At 50.2% G+C, this 17,500-nt stretch overlaps 1 protein-coding gene across 1 annotated transcript in view; it reads left to right on the top strand.

Moving 5' to 3' along the window:
• The window catches only part of LOC129847465 (protein diaphanous homolog 3-like), a gene marked incomplete at its 5' end in the record, with an annotated part of 65,731 nt that overhangs the window by 17,983 nt on the left and 30,248 nt on the right, over window positions 1-17,500 (top strand). The window contains 2 exon segments of the mRNA XM_055915264.1: window positions 5,710-5,804; window positions 8,077-8,178. Coding sequence (XP_055771239.1) covers window positions 5,710-5,804; window positions 8,077-8,178 — 197 coding nt within the window.

The following is a 17,500-nucleotide window of genomic DNA, read 5'->3' as shown; positions in this document are numbered from 1 at the left end:
GTCAGAGAGAGAGACTGAATGAGAGATGGAGTCAGAGAGAGTGTGTGTGTGATAGCTCTGTTATCATGTACAGGTCCTATCTCCACGTATGTCTGTTCTAGTACACACAGCACCGAACCAGCCCCACAGCATGTCTTGTCCTTCTGGTTGAGTTATCTACAACAGCCGTACAAACACACCTACATCTAGTCTACTGGTGTGACCTCCTGATATCTCTCTAAATAACTATCTCCTCACTCAGTTATGCTCCACTCACCCTACCTCCTGATATCTCTCTAAATAACTATCTACTCACTCAGTTATCCCCCAGCCACCATACCTCCTGATATCTCTCTAAACTCTCCTCACTCAGTTATCCTCCAGTCACCCTACCTCCTGATATCTCTCTAAATAACTCTCTCCTCACTCAGTTATCCTCCAGTCACCATACCTCCTGGTATCTCTCTAAATAACTCTCTCCTCACTCAGTTATCCTCCAGTCACCCTACCTCCTGATATCTCTCTAAATAACTCTCTCCTCACTCAGTTATCCTCCAGTCACCCTACCTCCTGATATCTCTCTAAACTCTCCTCACTCAGTTATCCTCCAGTCACCCTACCTCCTGATATCTCTCTAAATAACTCTCTCCTCACTCAGTTATCCTCCAGTCACCATACCTCCTGGTATCTCTCTAAATAACTCTCTCCTCACTCAGTTATCCTCCAGTCACCCTACCTCCTGATATCTCTCTAAATAACTCTCTCCTCACTCAGTTATCCCCCAGCCACCATACCTCCTGATATCTCTCTAAACTCTCCTCACTCAGTTATCCTCCAGTCATCCTACCTCCTGATATCTCTCTAAATAACTCTCCTCACTCAGTTATCCTCCTGTCACCCTACCTCCTGATATCTCTCTAAACTCTCCTCACTCAGTTATCCTCCAGTCACCATACCTCCTGATATCTCTCTAAATAACTCTCTCCTCACTCAGTTATCCTCCAGTCACCCTACCTCCTGATATCTCTCCTCACTCAGTTATCATCCAGTCACCCTACATCCTGATATCTCTCTAAATAACTCTCTCCTCACTCAGTTATCCTCCAGTCACCATACCTCCTGATATCTCTCTAAATAACTCTATCCTCACTCAGTTATCCTCCAGTCACCATACCTCCTGATATCTCTCTAAATAACTCTCTCCTCACTCAGTTATCCTCCAGTCACCATACCTCCTGATATCTCTCTAAACTCTCCTCACTCAGTTATCCTCCAGTCACCATACCTCCTGATATCTCTCTAAACTCTCCTCACTCAGTTATCCTCCAGTCACCATACCTCCTGATATCTCTCTAAATTACTCACTCCTCACTCAGTTATCCTCCTGTCACCCTACCTCCTGATATCTCTCCTCACTCAGTTATCCTCCAGTCACCCTACCTCCTGATATCTCTCTAAATAACTCTCTCCTCAGTCAGTTATCCTCCAGTCACCCTACCTCCTGATATCTCTCTAAATAACTCTCACCTCACTCAGTTATCCTCCAGTCACCATACCTCCTGATATCTCTCTAAATAACTCTTTCCTCACTCAGTTATCCTCCAGTCACCATACCTCCTGATATCTCTCTAAACTCTCCTCACTCAGTTATCCTCCAGTCACCCTACCTCCTGATATCTCTCTAAACTCTCCTCACTCAGTTATCCTCCTGTCCCCCTACCTCCTGATATATCTCTAAATAGCTCTCCTCACTCAGTTATCCTCCAGTCACCATACCTCCTGATATCTCTCTAAACTCTCCTCACTCAGTTATCCTCCAGTCACCCTACCTCCTGATATCTCTCTAAACTCTCCTCACTCAGTTATCCTCCTGTCCCCCTACCTCCTGATATATCTCTAAATAGCTCTCCTCACTCAGTTATCCTCCAGTCATCATACCTCCTGATATCTCTCCTTACTCATTTATCCTCCAGTCATCATACCTCCTGATATCTCTCTAAATAACTCTCTCCTCACTCAGTTATCCTCCAGTCATCATACCTCCTGATATCTCTCTAAATAACTCTCTCCTCACTCAGTTATCCTCCAGTCACCATACCTCCTGATATCTCTCTAAATAACTCTCTCCTCACTCAGTTATCCTCCAGTCACCATACCTCCTGATATCTCTAAATAACTCTCTCCTCACTCAGTTATCCTCCAGTCACCATACCTCCTGATATCTCTCTAAACTCTCCTCACTCAGTTATCCTCCAGTCACCCTACCTCCTGATATCTCTCTAAACTTTCCTCACTCAGTTATCCTCCAGTCACCCTACCTCCTGATATCTCTCTAAATAACTCTCTCCTCACTCAGTTATCCTCCAGTCACCATACCTCCTGATATCTCTCTAAACTCTCCTCACTCAGTTATCCTCCAGTCACCATACCTCCTGATATCTCTCTAAACTTTCCTCACTCAGTTATCCTCCAGTCACCCTACCTCCTGATATCTCTCTAAATAACTCTCTCCTCACTCAGTTATCCTCCAGTCACCATACCTCCTGATATCTCTCTAAACTCTCCTCACTCAGTTATCCTCCAGTCACCATACCTCCTGATATCTCTCTAAATTACTCTCTCCTCACTCAGTTATCCTCCTGTCACCCTACCTCCTGATATCTCTCCTCACTCAGTTATCCTCCAGTCACCCTACCTCCTGATATCTCTCTAAATAACTCTCTCCTCAGTCAGTTATCCTCCAGTCACCCTACCTCCTGATATCTCTCTAAATAACTCTCTCCTCACTCAGTTATCCTCCAGTCACTGTACCTCCTGATATCTCTCTAAATAACTCTCTCCTCACTCAGTTATCCTCCAGTCACCATACCTCCTGATATCTCTCTAAACTCTCCTCACTCAGTTATCCTCCAGTCACCCTACCTCCTGATATCTCTCTAAACTCTCCTCACTCAGTTATCCTCCTGTCCCCCTACCTCCTGATATATCTCTAAATAGCTCTCCTCACTCAGTTATCCTCCTGTCACCATACCTCCTGATATCTCTCTAAACTCTCCTCACTCAGTTATCCTCCAGTCACCCTACCTCCTGATATCTCTCTAAATAACTTTCTCCTCCTCAGTTATCCTCCAGTCATCATACCTCCTGATATCTCTCCTTACTCAGTTATCCTCCAGTCATCATACCTCCTGATATCTCTCTAAATAACTCTCTCCTCACTCAGTTATCCTCCAGTCACCATACCTCCTGATATCTCTCTAAATAACTCTCTCCTCACTCAGTTATCCTCCAGTCACCATACCTCCTGATATCTCTCTAAACTCTCCTCACTCAGCTATCCTCCAGTCACCATACCTCCTGATATCTCTCTAAATAACTCTCTCCTCACTCAGTTATCCTCCTGTCACCCTACCTCCTGATATCTCGCTAAACTCTCCTCACTCAGTTATCCTCCAGTCACCCTACCTCCTGATATCTCTCTAAATAACTCTCTCCTCACTCAGTTATCCTCCAGTCACCATACCTCCTGGTATCTCTCTAAATAACTCTCTCCTCACTCAGTTATCCTCCAGTCACCCTACCTCCTGATATCTCTCTAAATAACTCTCTCCTCACTCAGTTATCCTCCAGTCACCCTACCTCCTGATATCTCTCTAAACTCTCCTCACTCAGTTATCCTCCAGTCACCCTACCTCCTGATATCTCTCTAAATAACTCTCTCCTCACTCAGTTATCCTCCAGTCACCATACCTCCTGGTATCTCTCTAAATAACTCTCTCCTCACTCAGTTATCCTCCAGTCACCCTACCTCCTGATATCTCTCTAAATAACTCTCTCCTCACTCAGTTATCCCCCAGCCACCATACCTCCTGATATCTCTCTAAACTCTCCTCACTCAGTTATCCTCCAGTCATCCTACCTCCTGATATCTCTCTAAATAACTCTCCTCACTCAGTTATCCTCCTGTCACCCTACCTCCTGATATCTCTCTAAACTCTCCTCACTCAGTTATCCTCCAGTCACCCTACCTCCTGATATCTCTCTAAATAACTCTCTCCTCACTCAGTTATCCTCCAGTCACCCTACCTCCTGATATCTCTCCTCACTCAGTTATCCTCCAGTCACCCTACCTCCTGATATCTCTCTAAATAACTCTCTCCTCACTCAGTTATCCTCCAGTCACCCTACCTCCTGATATCTCTCTAAATAACTCTCTCCTCACTCAGTTATCCTCCAGTCACCCTACCTCCTGATATCTCTCTAAATAACTCTCTCCTCACTCAGTTATCCTCCAGTCACCATACCTCCTGATATCTCTCTAAACTCTCCTCACTCAGCTATCCTCCAGTCACCATACCTCCTGATATCTCTCTAAATAACTCTCTCCTCACTCAGTTATCCTCCTGTCACCCTACCTCCTGATATCTCTCTAAACTCTCCTCACTCAGTTATCCTCCAGTCACCCTACCTCCTGATATCTCTCTAAATAACTCTCTCCTCACTCAGTTATCCTCCAGTCACCATACCTCCTGATATCTCTCTAAATAACTCTCTCCTCACTCAGTTATCCTCCAGTCACCCTACATCCTGATATCTCTCCTCACTCAGTTATCCTCCAGTCACCCTACCTCCTGATATCTCTGTAAATAACTCTCTCCTCACTCAGTTATCCTCCTGTCACCCTACCTCCTGATATCTCTCCTCACTCAGTTATCCTCCAGTCACCCTACCTCCTGATATCTCTGTAAATAACTCTCTCCTCAGTCAGTTATCCTCCAGTCACCCTACCTCCTGATATCTCTCTAAATAACTCTCTCCTCCTCAGTTATCCTCCAGTCATCATACCTCCTGATATCTCTCTAAATAACTCTCTCCTCACTCAGTTATCCTCCAGTCACCATACCTCCTGATATCTCTCTAAACTCTCCTCACTCAGCTATCCTCCAGTCACCCTACCTCCTGATATCTCTCTAAATAACTATCTCCTCACTCAGCTATCCTCCAGTCACCATACCTCCTGATATCTCTCTAAATAACTCTCTCCTCACTCAGTTATCCTCCAGTCACCCTACATCCTGATATCTCTCTAAACTCTCCTCACTCAGCTATCCTCCAGTCACCCTACCTCCTGATATCTCTCTAAATAACTCTCTCCTCACTCAGTTGTCCTCCAGTCACCATACCTCCTGATATCTCTCTAAATAACTCTCTCCTCACTCAGTTATCCTCCAGTCACCATACCTCCTGATATCTCTCTAAATAACTCTCTCCTCACTCAGTTGTCCTCCAGTCACCCTACCTCCTGATATCTCTCTAAACTCTCCTCACTCAGTTATCCTCCAGTCACCATACCTCCTGATATCTCTCTAAATAACTCTCTCCTCACTCAGCTATCCTCCAGTCACCCTACATCCTGATATCTCTCTAAATAACTCTCTCCTTACTCAGTTATCCTCCAGTCACCATACCACCTGATATCTCTCTAAACTCTCCTCACTCAGTTATCCTCCAGTCACCCTACCTCCTGATATCTCTCTAAATAACTATCTCCTCACTCAGTTATCCTCCAGTCACCATACCTCCTGATATCTCTCTAAACTCTCCTCACTCAGTTATCCTCCAGTCACCATACCTCCTGATATCTCTCTAAATAACTCTCTCCTCCTCAGTTATCCTCCAGTCACCATACCTCCTGATTTCTCTGTAAATGACTCTCTCTTCTCTCCTCAGCTATCTTCCTGGGGTCCTTCAGGATGCCTTACCAGGAGATCAGACGGGCCATCCTAGAGGTCGACGAGGAACAGCTCACTGAACCCATGATACAGGTATTAACCCCTTAACATACCCTCTCCCCCTGTTACCTGACCTCTAACCTCTACTATGATAACTATGTGGTTCAGGTAACCATGACCTCTGACCTCTACTATGATATCTCTGTGGTCCAGGTAACCATGACCTCTGACCTCTACTATGATAACTATGTGGTCCAGGTAACCATGACCTCTGACCTCTACTATGATAACTCTGTGGTCCAGGTAACCATGACCTCTGACCTCTACTATGATAACTATGTGTTCCAGGTAACCATGACCTCTGACCTCTACTATGATAACTATGTGGTCCAGGTAACCATGACCTCTGACCTCTACTATGATAACTCTGTGGTCCAGGTAACCATGACCTCTGACCTCTACTATGATAACTCTGTGGTCCAGGTAACCATGACCTCTGACCTCTACTATGATAACTCTGTGGTTCAGGGATACATAATGATAAGAGAGGCAGATAAAGCCAGCAGCCACTGTGAGACAGACAGACAGACAGACAGACAGACAGACAGACAGACATACTTGGTGTTTCTCTGCCGTGTAATGAACAGACCACTAGCTGTTCAGAGAAAATCTGCTTGAGAAGAGAGGAGAGGACAAGGAGGAGAGGAGAGAAGGGGACAGGAGTGGACAAGGAGGAGAGGAGAGGACAAGGAGGAGAGGAGAGAAGGGGACAGGAGAGGACAAGGAGTAGAGGAGAGGACAAGGAGGAGAGGAGAGAAGGGGACAGGAGTGGACAAGGAGGAGAGGAGAGGACAAGGAGGAGAGGAGAGAAGGGGACAGGAGAGGACAAGGAGTAGAGGAGAGGACAAGGAGTAGAGGAGAGAAAGGGACAAGAGATGACAAGAGAGGACAAGGAGGAGAGGAGAGAAGGGGACAGGAGAGGACAAGGAGGAGAGGGGGGGAAAAGGAGGAGAGGAGAGAAAGGGACAGGAGAGGAGAGGACAAGGAAGAGAGGAGAGAAGGGGACAGGAGAGGACAATGAGGAGAGGAGAGGACGAGGAGAGGAGAGGACGAGGAGAGGAGAGGACGAGGAGAGGAGAGGACGAGGAGAGGAGAGGACAAAGAGGAGAGGAGAGGACAAAGAGGAGAGGAGGAGAGGAGAGGAGGAGAGGAGAGGAGAGGAGGAGAGGAGAGGAGAGGACAAGGAGGAGAGGACAAGGAGGAGAGGAGAGGACAAGGAGGAGAGTACAAGGAGGAGAGGACAATGAGGAGAGGCGAGGAGAGAAAGGGACAGGATAGGACAAGGAGAAGGGGAGGAGAGGGGACGGGAGAAGAGAAGGGGAGGGGAGAGGACAAGGAGGAGAGGAAGGGAGGGGAGAGGACAAGGAGGGGAAGGGAGGGGAGAGGACAAGGAGGGGAAGGGAGGGGAGAGGACAAGGAGGGGAAGGGAGGGGAGAGGACAAGGAGGGGAAGGGAGGGGAGAGGACAAAGAGGAGAGGTTAAGACAAGGAGGAGAGGAGGGGAGAGGACACCCATTCCATTTATCTCTGTATCTCTCTCCATCTCTCGCTCGTTCTCTCGATATCTCTCCACCCCCTCCATCTCTTTCTCTCTCTCTCTCCACCCCCTCATTATCTCTCTCTCCATCTCTCTCTCTACCCCCCCACCCATCATCCTCTCTCTCCATCTCTCTCATCATTCTCTCTCTCTCCCTCTCTCTCCATCTCTCTCTCTCCACCCCCTCATCATTCTCTCTCTCTCCATCTCCATCTCTCTCTCTCCCTCTCTCTCCACCCCTCATCATTCTCTCTCCCTTTCTCTCCATCTCTCTCTCTCCACCCCCTCATCATTCTCTCTCTCTCCATCTCTCTCTCTCTCCATCTCTCTCTCTCTCCGTCTCTCCACCCCCTCATCATTCTCTCTCTCTCCATCTCTCTCTCTCTCCATCTCTCTCTCTCCCTCTCTCTCCACCCCTCATCATTCTCTCTCCCTTTCTCTCCATCTCTCTCTCTCCACCCCTTCACCTCTCTTTCGCCATCTCTCTCTCCTCATCATTCTCTCTCTCCACCCCCCCATCTCTCTCTCTCTCTCTCTCTCTCTCTCTCTCTCCATCTCTCTCTCTCCATCTCTATCTCCATCTCTCTCTCTCTCTCTCCATCTCTCTCTCTCTCCATCTCTATCTCCATCTCTCTCTCTCTCTCTCTCCCCCTCTCTCTCTATCTCTCTCTCTATCTCCCCCTCTCTCTCTCTCTCTCTCTCCCCCTCTCTCTCTATCTCTCTCTCTCTCTCTCTCTCCCCCTCTCTCTCTATCTCTCTCTCTCTCCAGAACTTGGTAAAACATCTTCCTGAACAGGAGCAGCTGACTGCGTTGATGAAGTTTCAGAATGACTACAACAGTCTGTCTGAGCCTGAGCAGTTTGGAGTGGTGGTGAGTACACACACACACACACACACACACACACACACACACACACACACACACACACACACACACACACACCCCCCCCCCCCCCCCACAGTGAATCACCGACAAGGTCACCGTGCGAGGAGGCCGGAGAGCGCTCCGTCTGTCTGACGGGCTCAGGTTATTTATTCCACGATGGCCGCCAGCAGGCGTGAGCAAGGCTACCCACAAATCACTGCTTCAACACATGGAAACACTGATATATAATCTTTAAATGGGCTGTGGACATGGAGAGGAAGAGGATGGGAGGAGGAGGAGAGGGACGTTTGGAAGAGTGGAGAGAGGGAGGGGAGGAGAGGGGAGGAGGAGGAGGGAAGAGAGGGAGGGGAGGAGAGGGGAGGAGGGAGGAGAGGAGGGACGGTTGGAAGAGTGGAGAGAGGAGGGGGAGGAGAGGGGAGGAGGAGGAGAGGGGGAGGAGGGACGGTTGGAAGAGTGGAGAGAGGAGGGGGAGGAGAGGAGAGGGGGAAGGAGAGGGAGGAGGAGAGGAGGGACGGTTGGAAGAGTGGAGAGGAGTAAGAGAGAGGAGGGAGGGAGGAGAGGGGAGGGAGAGGAGGGACGGTTGGAAGAATGGAGAGAGGAGGGAGAGGAGAGGAGATTGGAGGTGGCAGAGAAGGAAGAGAGGGAGCTCTACTCTACATACTGCTAGAGGTTCATGTAGAGGTTCGTGTGGAGGTTCGTGTGGAGGTTCGTGTGGAGGTTCGTGTGGAGGTTTGTGTGGAGGTTCATACTATGATGTTGAATAGTACAAGGTGGATAGAGGGAAGGTGGAGAGGAGAGGGGAGGTGGAGAGAGGGGAGGTGGAGAGAGGGGAGGTGGAGAGAGGGGAGGTGGAGAGAGGGAGGTGAGAGAGGAGATGGAGAGAGGAGAGAGGAGAGGTGGAGAGAGGGGAGGTGGAGAGAGGGGGGGTGGGGAGGGGAGGGGAGGTGGAGAGAGGGGAGGTGGAGAGAGGGAAGGTGGAGAGAGGGGAGGTGGGGAGGAGAGGGGAGGTGGAGAGAGGGGAGGTGGAGAGAGGGGGGGTGGAGAGAGGGGGAGTGGGGAGGGGAGGTGGAGAGAGGGGAGGTGGAGAGAGAGGGGAGGGGAGGTGGAGAGAGGGAAGGTGGAGAGAGGGGAGGTGGAGAGAGGGGAGGTGGAGAGAGGGGGGGTGGAGGGAGGGGAGGTGGAGAGAGGGAAGGTGGAGAGAGGGGAGGTGGGGAGGGGAGGGGAGGTGGAGAGAGGGGGGTGGGGAGGGGAGGGAGGGGAGGGGAGGTGGAGAGGGGGGTGGAGGGGAGGGGAGGTGGAGAGAGGGGAGGTGGAGAGAGGGGAGGTGGAGAGAGGGGGGGTGGGGAGGGGAGGGGGAGGGGAGGTGGAGAGAGGGGAGGTGGGGAGGGGAGGGGAGGTGGAGAGAGGGGAGGTGGGGAGGGGAGGAGGGGAGGTGGGGAGGGAGGTGGAGGAGGGAAGATGGAGAGAGGGGAGGTGGGGAGGGGAGGGGAGGTGGAGAGAGGGGAGGTGGGGAGGGGAGGGGAGGTGGAGAGAGGGAAATATGATATGACAACACATATGACGTTGTAGTAGGACAGTGACTCTGAGACACTGGGTTAGTGACGGTGTAGTGGGACACTGGGTTAGTGACGTTGTAGTGGGACAGTGACTCTGAGACACTGGGTTAGTGACGTTGTAGTGGGACACTGGGTTAGTGACGTTGTAGTGGGACAGTGACTCTGATACACTGGGTTAGTGACGTTGTAGTGGGACAGTGACTCTGAGACACTGGGTTAGTGACGTTGTAGTGGGACACTGGGTTAGTGACGTTGTAGTGGGACAGTGGGTTAGTGACGTTGTAGTGGGACAGTGACTCTGGGTTAGTGACGTTGTAGTGGGACAGTGACTCTGAGACACTGGGTTAGTGACGTTGTAGTAGGACAGTGACTCTGAGACACTGGGTTAGTGACGTTGTAGTGGGACACTGGGTTAGTGACGTTGTAGTGGGACAGTGACTCTGAGACACTGGGTTAGTGACTCTGTAGTGGGACACTGGGTTAGTGACGTTGTAGTGGGACACTGGGTTAGTGACGTTGTAGTGGGACAGTGACTCTGAGACACTGGGTTAGTGACGTTGTAGTGGGACACTGGGTTAGTGACGTTGTAGTGGGACAGTGACTCTGATACACTGGGTTAGTGACGTTGTAGTGGGACAGTGACTCTGAGACACTGGGTTAGTGACGTTGTAGTGGGACACTGGGTTAGTGACGTTGTAGTGGGACAGTGACTCTGATACACTGGGTTAGTGACGTTGTAGTGGGACAGAGACTCTGAGACACTGGGTTAGTGACGTTGTAATGGGACAGTGACTCTGAGACACTGGGTTAGTGATGTTGTAGTGGGACAGTGGGTTAGTGACGTTTTAGTGGGACAGAGACTCTGAGACACTGGGTTAGTGACGTTGTAATGGGACAGTGACTCTGATACACTGGGTTAGTGACGTTGTAGTGGGACAGTGGGTTAGTGACGTTGTAGTGGGACAGTGGGTTAGTGACGTTGTAGTGGGACAGTGACTCTGAGACACTGGGTTAGTGACGTTGTAGTGGGACACTGGGTTAGTGACGTTGTAGTGGGACAGTGACTCTGAGACACTGGGTTAGTGACGTTGTAGTGGGACAGTGACTCTGAGACACTGGGTTAGTGACGTTGTAGTGGGACAGTGACTCTGAGACACTGGGTTAGTGACGTTGTAGTGGGACACTGGGTTAGTGACGTTGTAGTGGGACAGTGACTCTGATACACTGGGTTAGTGACGTTGTAGTGGGACACTGGGTTAGTGACGTTGTAGTGGGACAGTGACTCTGAGACACTGGGTTAGTGACGTTGTAGTGGGACACTGGGTTAGTGACGTTGCAGTGGGACAGTGACTCTGAGACACTGGGTTAGTGACGTTGTAGTGGGACACTGGGTTAGTGACGTTGTAGTGGGACAGTGACTCTGAGACACTGGGTTAGTGACGTTGTAGTGGGACAGTGACTCTGAGACACTGGGTTAGTGACGTTGTAGTGTGACAGTGGGTTAGTGACGTTGTAGTGGGACAGTGACTCTGGGTTAGTGACGTTGTAGTGGGACAGTGACTCTGAGACACTGGGTTAGTGACGTTGTAGTAGGACAGTGACTCTGAGACACTGGGTTAGTGACGTTGTAGTGGGACACTGGGTTAGTGACGTTGTAATGGGACAGTGACTCTGAGACACTGGGTTAGTGACGCTGTAGTGGGACACTGGGTTAGTGACGTTGTAGTGGGACACTGGGTTAGTGACGTTGTAGTGGGACAGTGACTCTGAGACACTGGGTTAGTGACGTTGTAGTGGGACACTGGGTTAGTGACGTTGTAGTGGGACAGTGACTCTGATACACTGGGTTAGTGACGTTGTAGTGGGACAGTGACTCTGAGACACTGGGTTAGTGACGTTGTAGTGGGACACTGGGTTAGTGACGTTGTAGTGGGACAGTGACTCTGATACACTGGGTTAGTGACGTTGTAGTGGGACAGAGACTCTGAGATACTGGGTTAGTGACGTTGTAATGGGACAGTGACTCTGAGACACTGGGTTAGTGACGTTGTAGTGGGACACTGGGTTAGTGACGTTGTAGTGGGACAGTGGGTTAGTGACGTTGTAGTGGGACAGTGACTCTGAGACACTGGGTTAGTGACGTTGTAATGGGACAGTGACTCTGAGACACTGGGTTAGTGACGTTGTAGTGGGACAGTGGGTTAGTGACGTTGTAGTGGGACACTGGGTTAGTGACGTTGTAGTGGGACACTGGGTTAGTGACGTTGTAGTGGGACACTGGGTTAGTGACGTTGTAATGGGACAGAGACTCTGAGACACTGGGTTAGTGACGTTGTAATGGTACAGTGGGTTAGTGACGTTGTAGTGGGACAGTGACTCTGAGACACTGTGTTAGTGACGTTGTAGTGGGACACTGGGTTAGTGACGTTGTAGTGGGACAGTGACTCTGAGACACTGGGTTAGTGACGTTGTAGTAGGACACTGGGTTAGTGACGTTGTAGTAGGACACTGGGTTAGTGACGTTGTAGTGGGACAGTGACTCTGAGACACTGGGTTAGTGACGTTGTAGTGGGACACTGGGTTAGTTACGTTGTAGTAGGACACTGGGTTAGTGACGTTGTAATGGGACAGTGACTCTGAGACACTGGGTTGGTGACGTTGTAGTGGGACACTGGGTTAGTGACGGTGTAGTGGGACACTGGGTTAGTGACGTTGTAGTGGGACACTGGGTTAGTGACGTTGTAGTGGGACAGTGGGTTAGTGACGTTGTAGTGGGACACTGGGTTAGTGACGTTGTAGTGGGACACTGGGTTAGTGACGTTGTAGTAGGACAGTGACTCTGAGACACTGGGTTAGTGACGTTGTAGTGGGACACTGGGTTAGTGACGTTGTAGTGGGACACTGGGTTAGTGACGTTGTAGTGGGACAGTGACTCTGAGACACTGGGTTAGTGACATTGTAAAATGTAAAATGACCTCCAGCAGGCCACAAATGTGCATGTGTCTGCTCAAACGGTCAGAAACAGACTCCATGAGGGTGGTATGAGGGCCCGACGTCTACAGGTGGGGGTTGTGCTTACAGCCCAACACCGTGCAGGACGTTTGGCATTTGCCAGAGAACACCAAGATTGGCAAATTCGCCACTGGCGCCCTGTGCTCTTCACAGATGAAAGCAGGTTCACACTGAGCACATGAGCACATGTGACAGACGTGACAGAGTCTGGAGACGCCGTGGAGAACGTTCTGCTGCCTGCAACATCCTCCAGCATGACCGGTTTGGCGGTTGGTCAGTCATGGTGTGGGGTGGCATTTCTTTGTGGGGCCGCACAGCCCTCCATGTGCTCGCCAGAGGTAGCCTGACTGCCATTAGGTACCGAGATGAGATCCTCAGACCCCTTGTGAGACATCAGCCAGGAAGCATAGGAACTGAGAAGTGGTCTGTGGTCACCACCTTCAGAACCATTCCATTATTGGGGGTGTCTTGCTAATTGCCTATAATTTCCACCTTTTGTCTATTCCATTTGCACAACAGCATGTGAAATTTATTGTCAATCAGTGTTGCTTCCTAATTGGACAGTTTGATTTCACAGAAGTGTGATTGACTTGGAGTTACATTGTGTTGTTTAAGTGTTCCCTTTATTTTTTTGAGCAGTGTATATTATCCAGTTGATGACAGTCATATAGTCATATAGTCATAAAGTATCACAGTATCTATATTCACAGCTCTATCTTGGTCACGGTATCTATATCCACAGCTCTATCTTGGTCACAGTATCTATATTCACAGCTCTATCTTGGTCACGGTTTCTATATCCACAGTTCTATCTTGGTGACGGTATATAGGCCGCATTGTAAGCACGTTGTGTATTTTAGTACAAGAAAAATGCTAGGAAAAAAACGACATGCTTAGAAATATTTTTATATATTTTTTAAATTGTTTAATAAATACAAATTAATTAAAATGATGTGAAATTCATCATATTATATGGCACCATAATTGTTTAATGTGTTAGTATTTATTACCTGTGGCGACACACTAACTATTCTTACTGTAAACTAGAGGGTCACAGCTGGAGACGGCCGCTAATAAAATGAATGAATATATCTTATTATTATTAGATGTCATATCTTTCGACGTGTTGTGGGCCAATCTGTTTTGCTGGTGTTAAATGTCTCTTCAGCTTCCCAGGCTGCACCTCAGGGCTCAGGGATCAGGTTGTGTTTGTCTCCCGCGCTGCAACGAGGCGCTGCACACACCAGCGCTAATTACAATAACATAGGAGATCAGCTGGGTGCTCTGCTCTATACCCAGTCACCATATATAGACCCTCATCTCTCTTTATCCTCTCTCACTCTCTCTCCCTCTTTCCCTCGCCTTCTCTCTCTCTGTCTCTCTCTCTCTCCCTCTCTCTCCATCTGCCCCTCTCCCTCGCCTTCTCTCTCTCTCTGTCTATCTCTCTCTCTCTCTCTCCATCTCCCCCTCTCCCTCGCCTTCTCTCTCTGTCTCTCTCTCTCTCCCTCTCTCTCCATCTCCCCCTCTCCCTCGCCTTCTCTCTCTCCATCTCCCCCTCTCCCTCGTCTTCTCTCTCCATCTCTCTCTCTCTCTCTCTCTCTCTCTCTCTCTCTCTCTTTCTCTCGCTTCAGTCCAATACTGTGGAGACCAGGCCACATGTGATTCACTGCAATATTTTCCAATTTACTCTTAATAGTGTTAGAGCAGTAATCCCCTTTACTGTGTTTTACACCTCTCTCTGTCTCTCTCCTTCTCTCTTTCTCTCTCTCTCTATCTCTTCATCTCTCCTTCTCTCTTTCTGTCTCTCTCTCTGTCTCTCTCTCTCCTTCTCTCTCCATCTCTCCTTCTCTCTCTCTCTCTCTCTCTCCCTCTCCAATTAACTTGCCGGCCCTGATCCCAAATCAGATCATTGCTGCCAAAAATCCATGGCTATTGCCTAGCAACGAAGAGTTCCTGCTGTAGCTGTTACGTAAATTGAATTGAAAGACTCGAAAGGATTGGGCTGAAATACTTAAAAAAAAAAAAAAAAAAAAGTCCTGAAAGTAATTGATGGAAATGCGAAGTGGAAAGTTGTCACCTTATTACCGAAACCCAAACATATGTCATATTTTACTGAAACATAATCATTTCATACCTGGATTACATTTGTATCTGATTTACAAATATCTCAGTGTGGAAATACTTCAGAACAGTTTTTCCAGAAAGTAAGTCACTTGGAACTGATTTGATTTATTTTACGCTCTTGTCCCCTCTGAAAACATGGGGGGGGGGAAATGTTATCACCTGGGGGGGCAACTGTAATCACCTGGGGGGGCCAACTATAATCACCTGGGGGGCCAACTATAATCACCTGGGGGGCCAACTATAATCACCTGGGGGGCCAACTATAATCACCTGGGGGGCCAACTGTAATCACCTGGGGGGCCAAATATAATCACCTGGGGGGCCAACTATAATCACCTGGGGGGCCAACTATAATCACCTGGGGGGGCAAATATAATCACATTGGGGTTAGAGGTATTGACTCTGGGGGGGGGGTCTAGGGGTATTGACTCTGGGGGGGGGGGGGGTCTAGGGGTATTGACTATGTGAGGGTCTAGGGGTATTGACTCTGGGGGGGGTCTAGGGGTATTGACTCTGGGGGGGTCTAGGGGTATTGACTCTGGGGGGGATCTAGGGGTATTGACTATGTGGGGGTCTAGGGGTATTGACTCTGGGGGGGGGTCTAGGGGTATTGACTATGTGGGGGTCTAGGGGTATTGACTATGTGGGGGTCCAGGGGTATTGACTCTGGGGGGGTCTAGGGGTATTGACTCTGGGGGGGTCTAGGGGTATTGACTCTGGGGGGGTCTAGGGGTATTGACTCTGGGGGGGGGGTCTAGGGGTATTGACTCTGGGGGGGGTCTAGGGGTATTGACTATGTGGGGGTCTAGGGGTATTGACTATGTGGGGGTCTAGGGGTATTGACTATGTGGGGGTCTAGGGGTATTGACTATGTGGGGGTCTAGTGGTATTGACTCTGGGGGGGTCTAGGGGTATTGACTCTGGGGGGGTCTAGGGGTATTGACTATGTGGGGGTCTAGGGGTATTGACTCTGGGGGGGTCTAGGGGTATTGACTCTGGGGGGGTCTAGGGGTATTGACTCTGGGGGGGTCTAGGGGTATTGACTCTGGGGGGGTCTAGGGGTATTGACTCTGGGGGGGTCTAGGGGTATTGACTCTGGGGGGGTCTAGGGGTATTGACTCTGGGGGGGGGTCTAGGGGTATTGACTCTGGGGGGGGTCTAGGGGTATTGACTCTGGGGGGGGTCTAGGGGTATTGACTCTGGGGTGGTTTAGGGGTATTGACTCTGGGGGGGTTTAGGGGTATTGACTCTGGGGGGGTTTAGGGGTATTGACTCTGGGGGGGTTTAGGGGTATTGACTCTGGGGGGGTTTAGGGGTATTGACTCTGGGGGGGTTTAGGGGTATTGACTCTGGGGGGGTTTAGGGGTATTGACTCTGGGGGGGTTTAGGGGTATTGACTCTGGGGGGGTTTAGGGGTATTGACTCTGGGGGGGGGTCTAGGGGTATTGACTCTGGGGGGGTCTAGGGGTATTGACTATGTGGGGGTCTAGGGGTATTGACTATGTGGGGGTCTAGGGGTATTGACTCTGGGGGGGTCTAGGGGTATTGACTATGTGGGGGGGTCTAGGGGTATTGACTCTGGGGGGGTCTAGGGGTATTGACTAAGTGGGGGTCTTGGGGTATTGACTCTGGGGGGGTCTAGGGGTATTGACTATGTGGGGGTCTAGGGGTATTGACTCTGGGGGGGTCTAGGGGTATTGACTCTGGGGGGGGGGGGGTCTAGGGGTATTGACTCTGGGGGGGTCTAGGGGTATTGACTCTGGGGGGGTCTAGGGGTATTGACTCTGGGGGGGTCTAGGGGTATTGACTCTGGGGGGGGGGGGTATTGACTCTGGGGGGGGGTCTAAGGGTATTGACTCTGGGGGGGTTTAGGGGTATTGACTCTGGGGGGGTTTAGGGGTATTGACTCTGGGGGGGTTTAGGGGTATTGACTCTGGGGGGGGTTTAGGGGTATTGACTCTGGGGGGGTCTAGGGGTATTGACTATGTGGGGGTCTAGGGGTATTGAATCTGGGGGGGTCTAGGGGTATTGACTATGTGGGGGGGTCTAGGGGTATTGACTCTGGGGGGGTCTAGGGGTATTGACTATGTGGGGGGGTCTAGGGGTATTGACTCTGGGGGGGTCTAGGGGTATTGACTATGTGGGGGTCTAGGGGTATTGACTCTGGGGGGGTCTAGGGGTATTGACTCTGGGGGGGGTCTAGGGGTATTGCCTATGTGGGGGTCTAGGGGTATTGACTCTGGGGGGGTCTAGGGGTATTGACTATGTGGGGGTCTAGGGGTATTGACTCTGGGGGGGTCTAGGGGTATTGACTCTGGGGGGGGGTCTAGGGGTATTGACTCTGGGGGGGTCTAGGGGTATTGACTCTGGGGGGGTCTAGGGGTATTGACTCTGGGGGGGGGGTATTGACTCTGGGGGGGGGTCTAGGGGTATTGACTCTGGGGGGGTTTAGGGGTATTGACTCTGGGGGGTTTAGGGGTATTGACTCTGGGGGGGTTTAGGGGTATTGACTCTGGGGGGGGTTTAGGGGTATTGACTCTGGGGGGGTTTAGGGGTATTGACTGGGGGGGTTTAGGGGTATTTACTCTGGGGGGGTTTAGGGGTATTGACTCTGG

Source organism: Salvelinus fontinalis, unplaced genomic scaffold (assembly GCF_029448725.1).
Source record: "Salvelinus fontinalis isolate EN_2023a unplaced genomic scaffold, ASM2944872v1 scaffold_0857, whole genome shotgun sequence".
Lineage (NCBI taxonomy): Eukaryota > Metazoa > Chordata > Actinopteri > Salmoniformes > Salmonidae > Salvelinus > Salvelinus fontinalis.
Note: the sequence above shows the minus strand (reverse complement) of the source record. Positions and strands in the feature narration are given on the sequence as shown.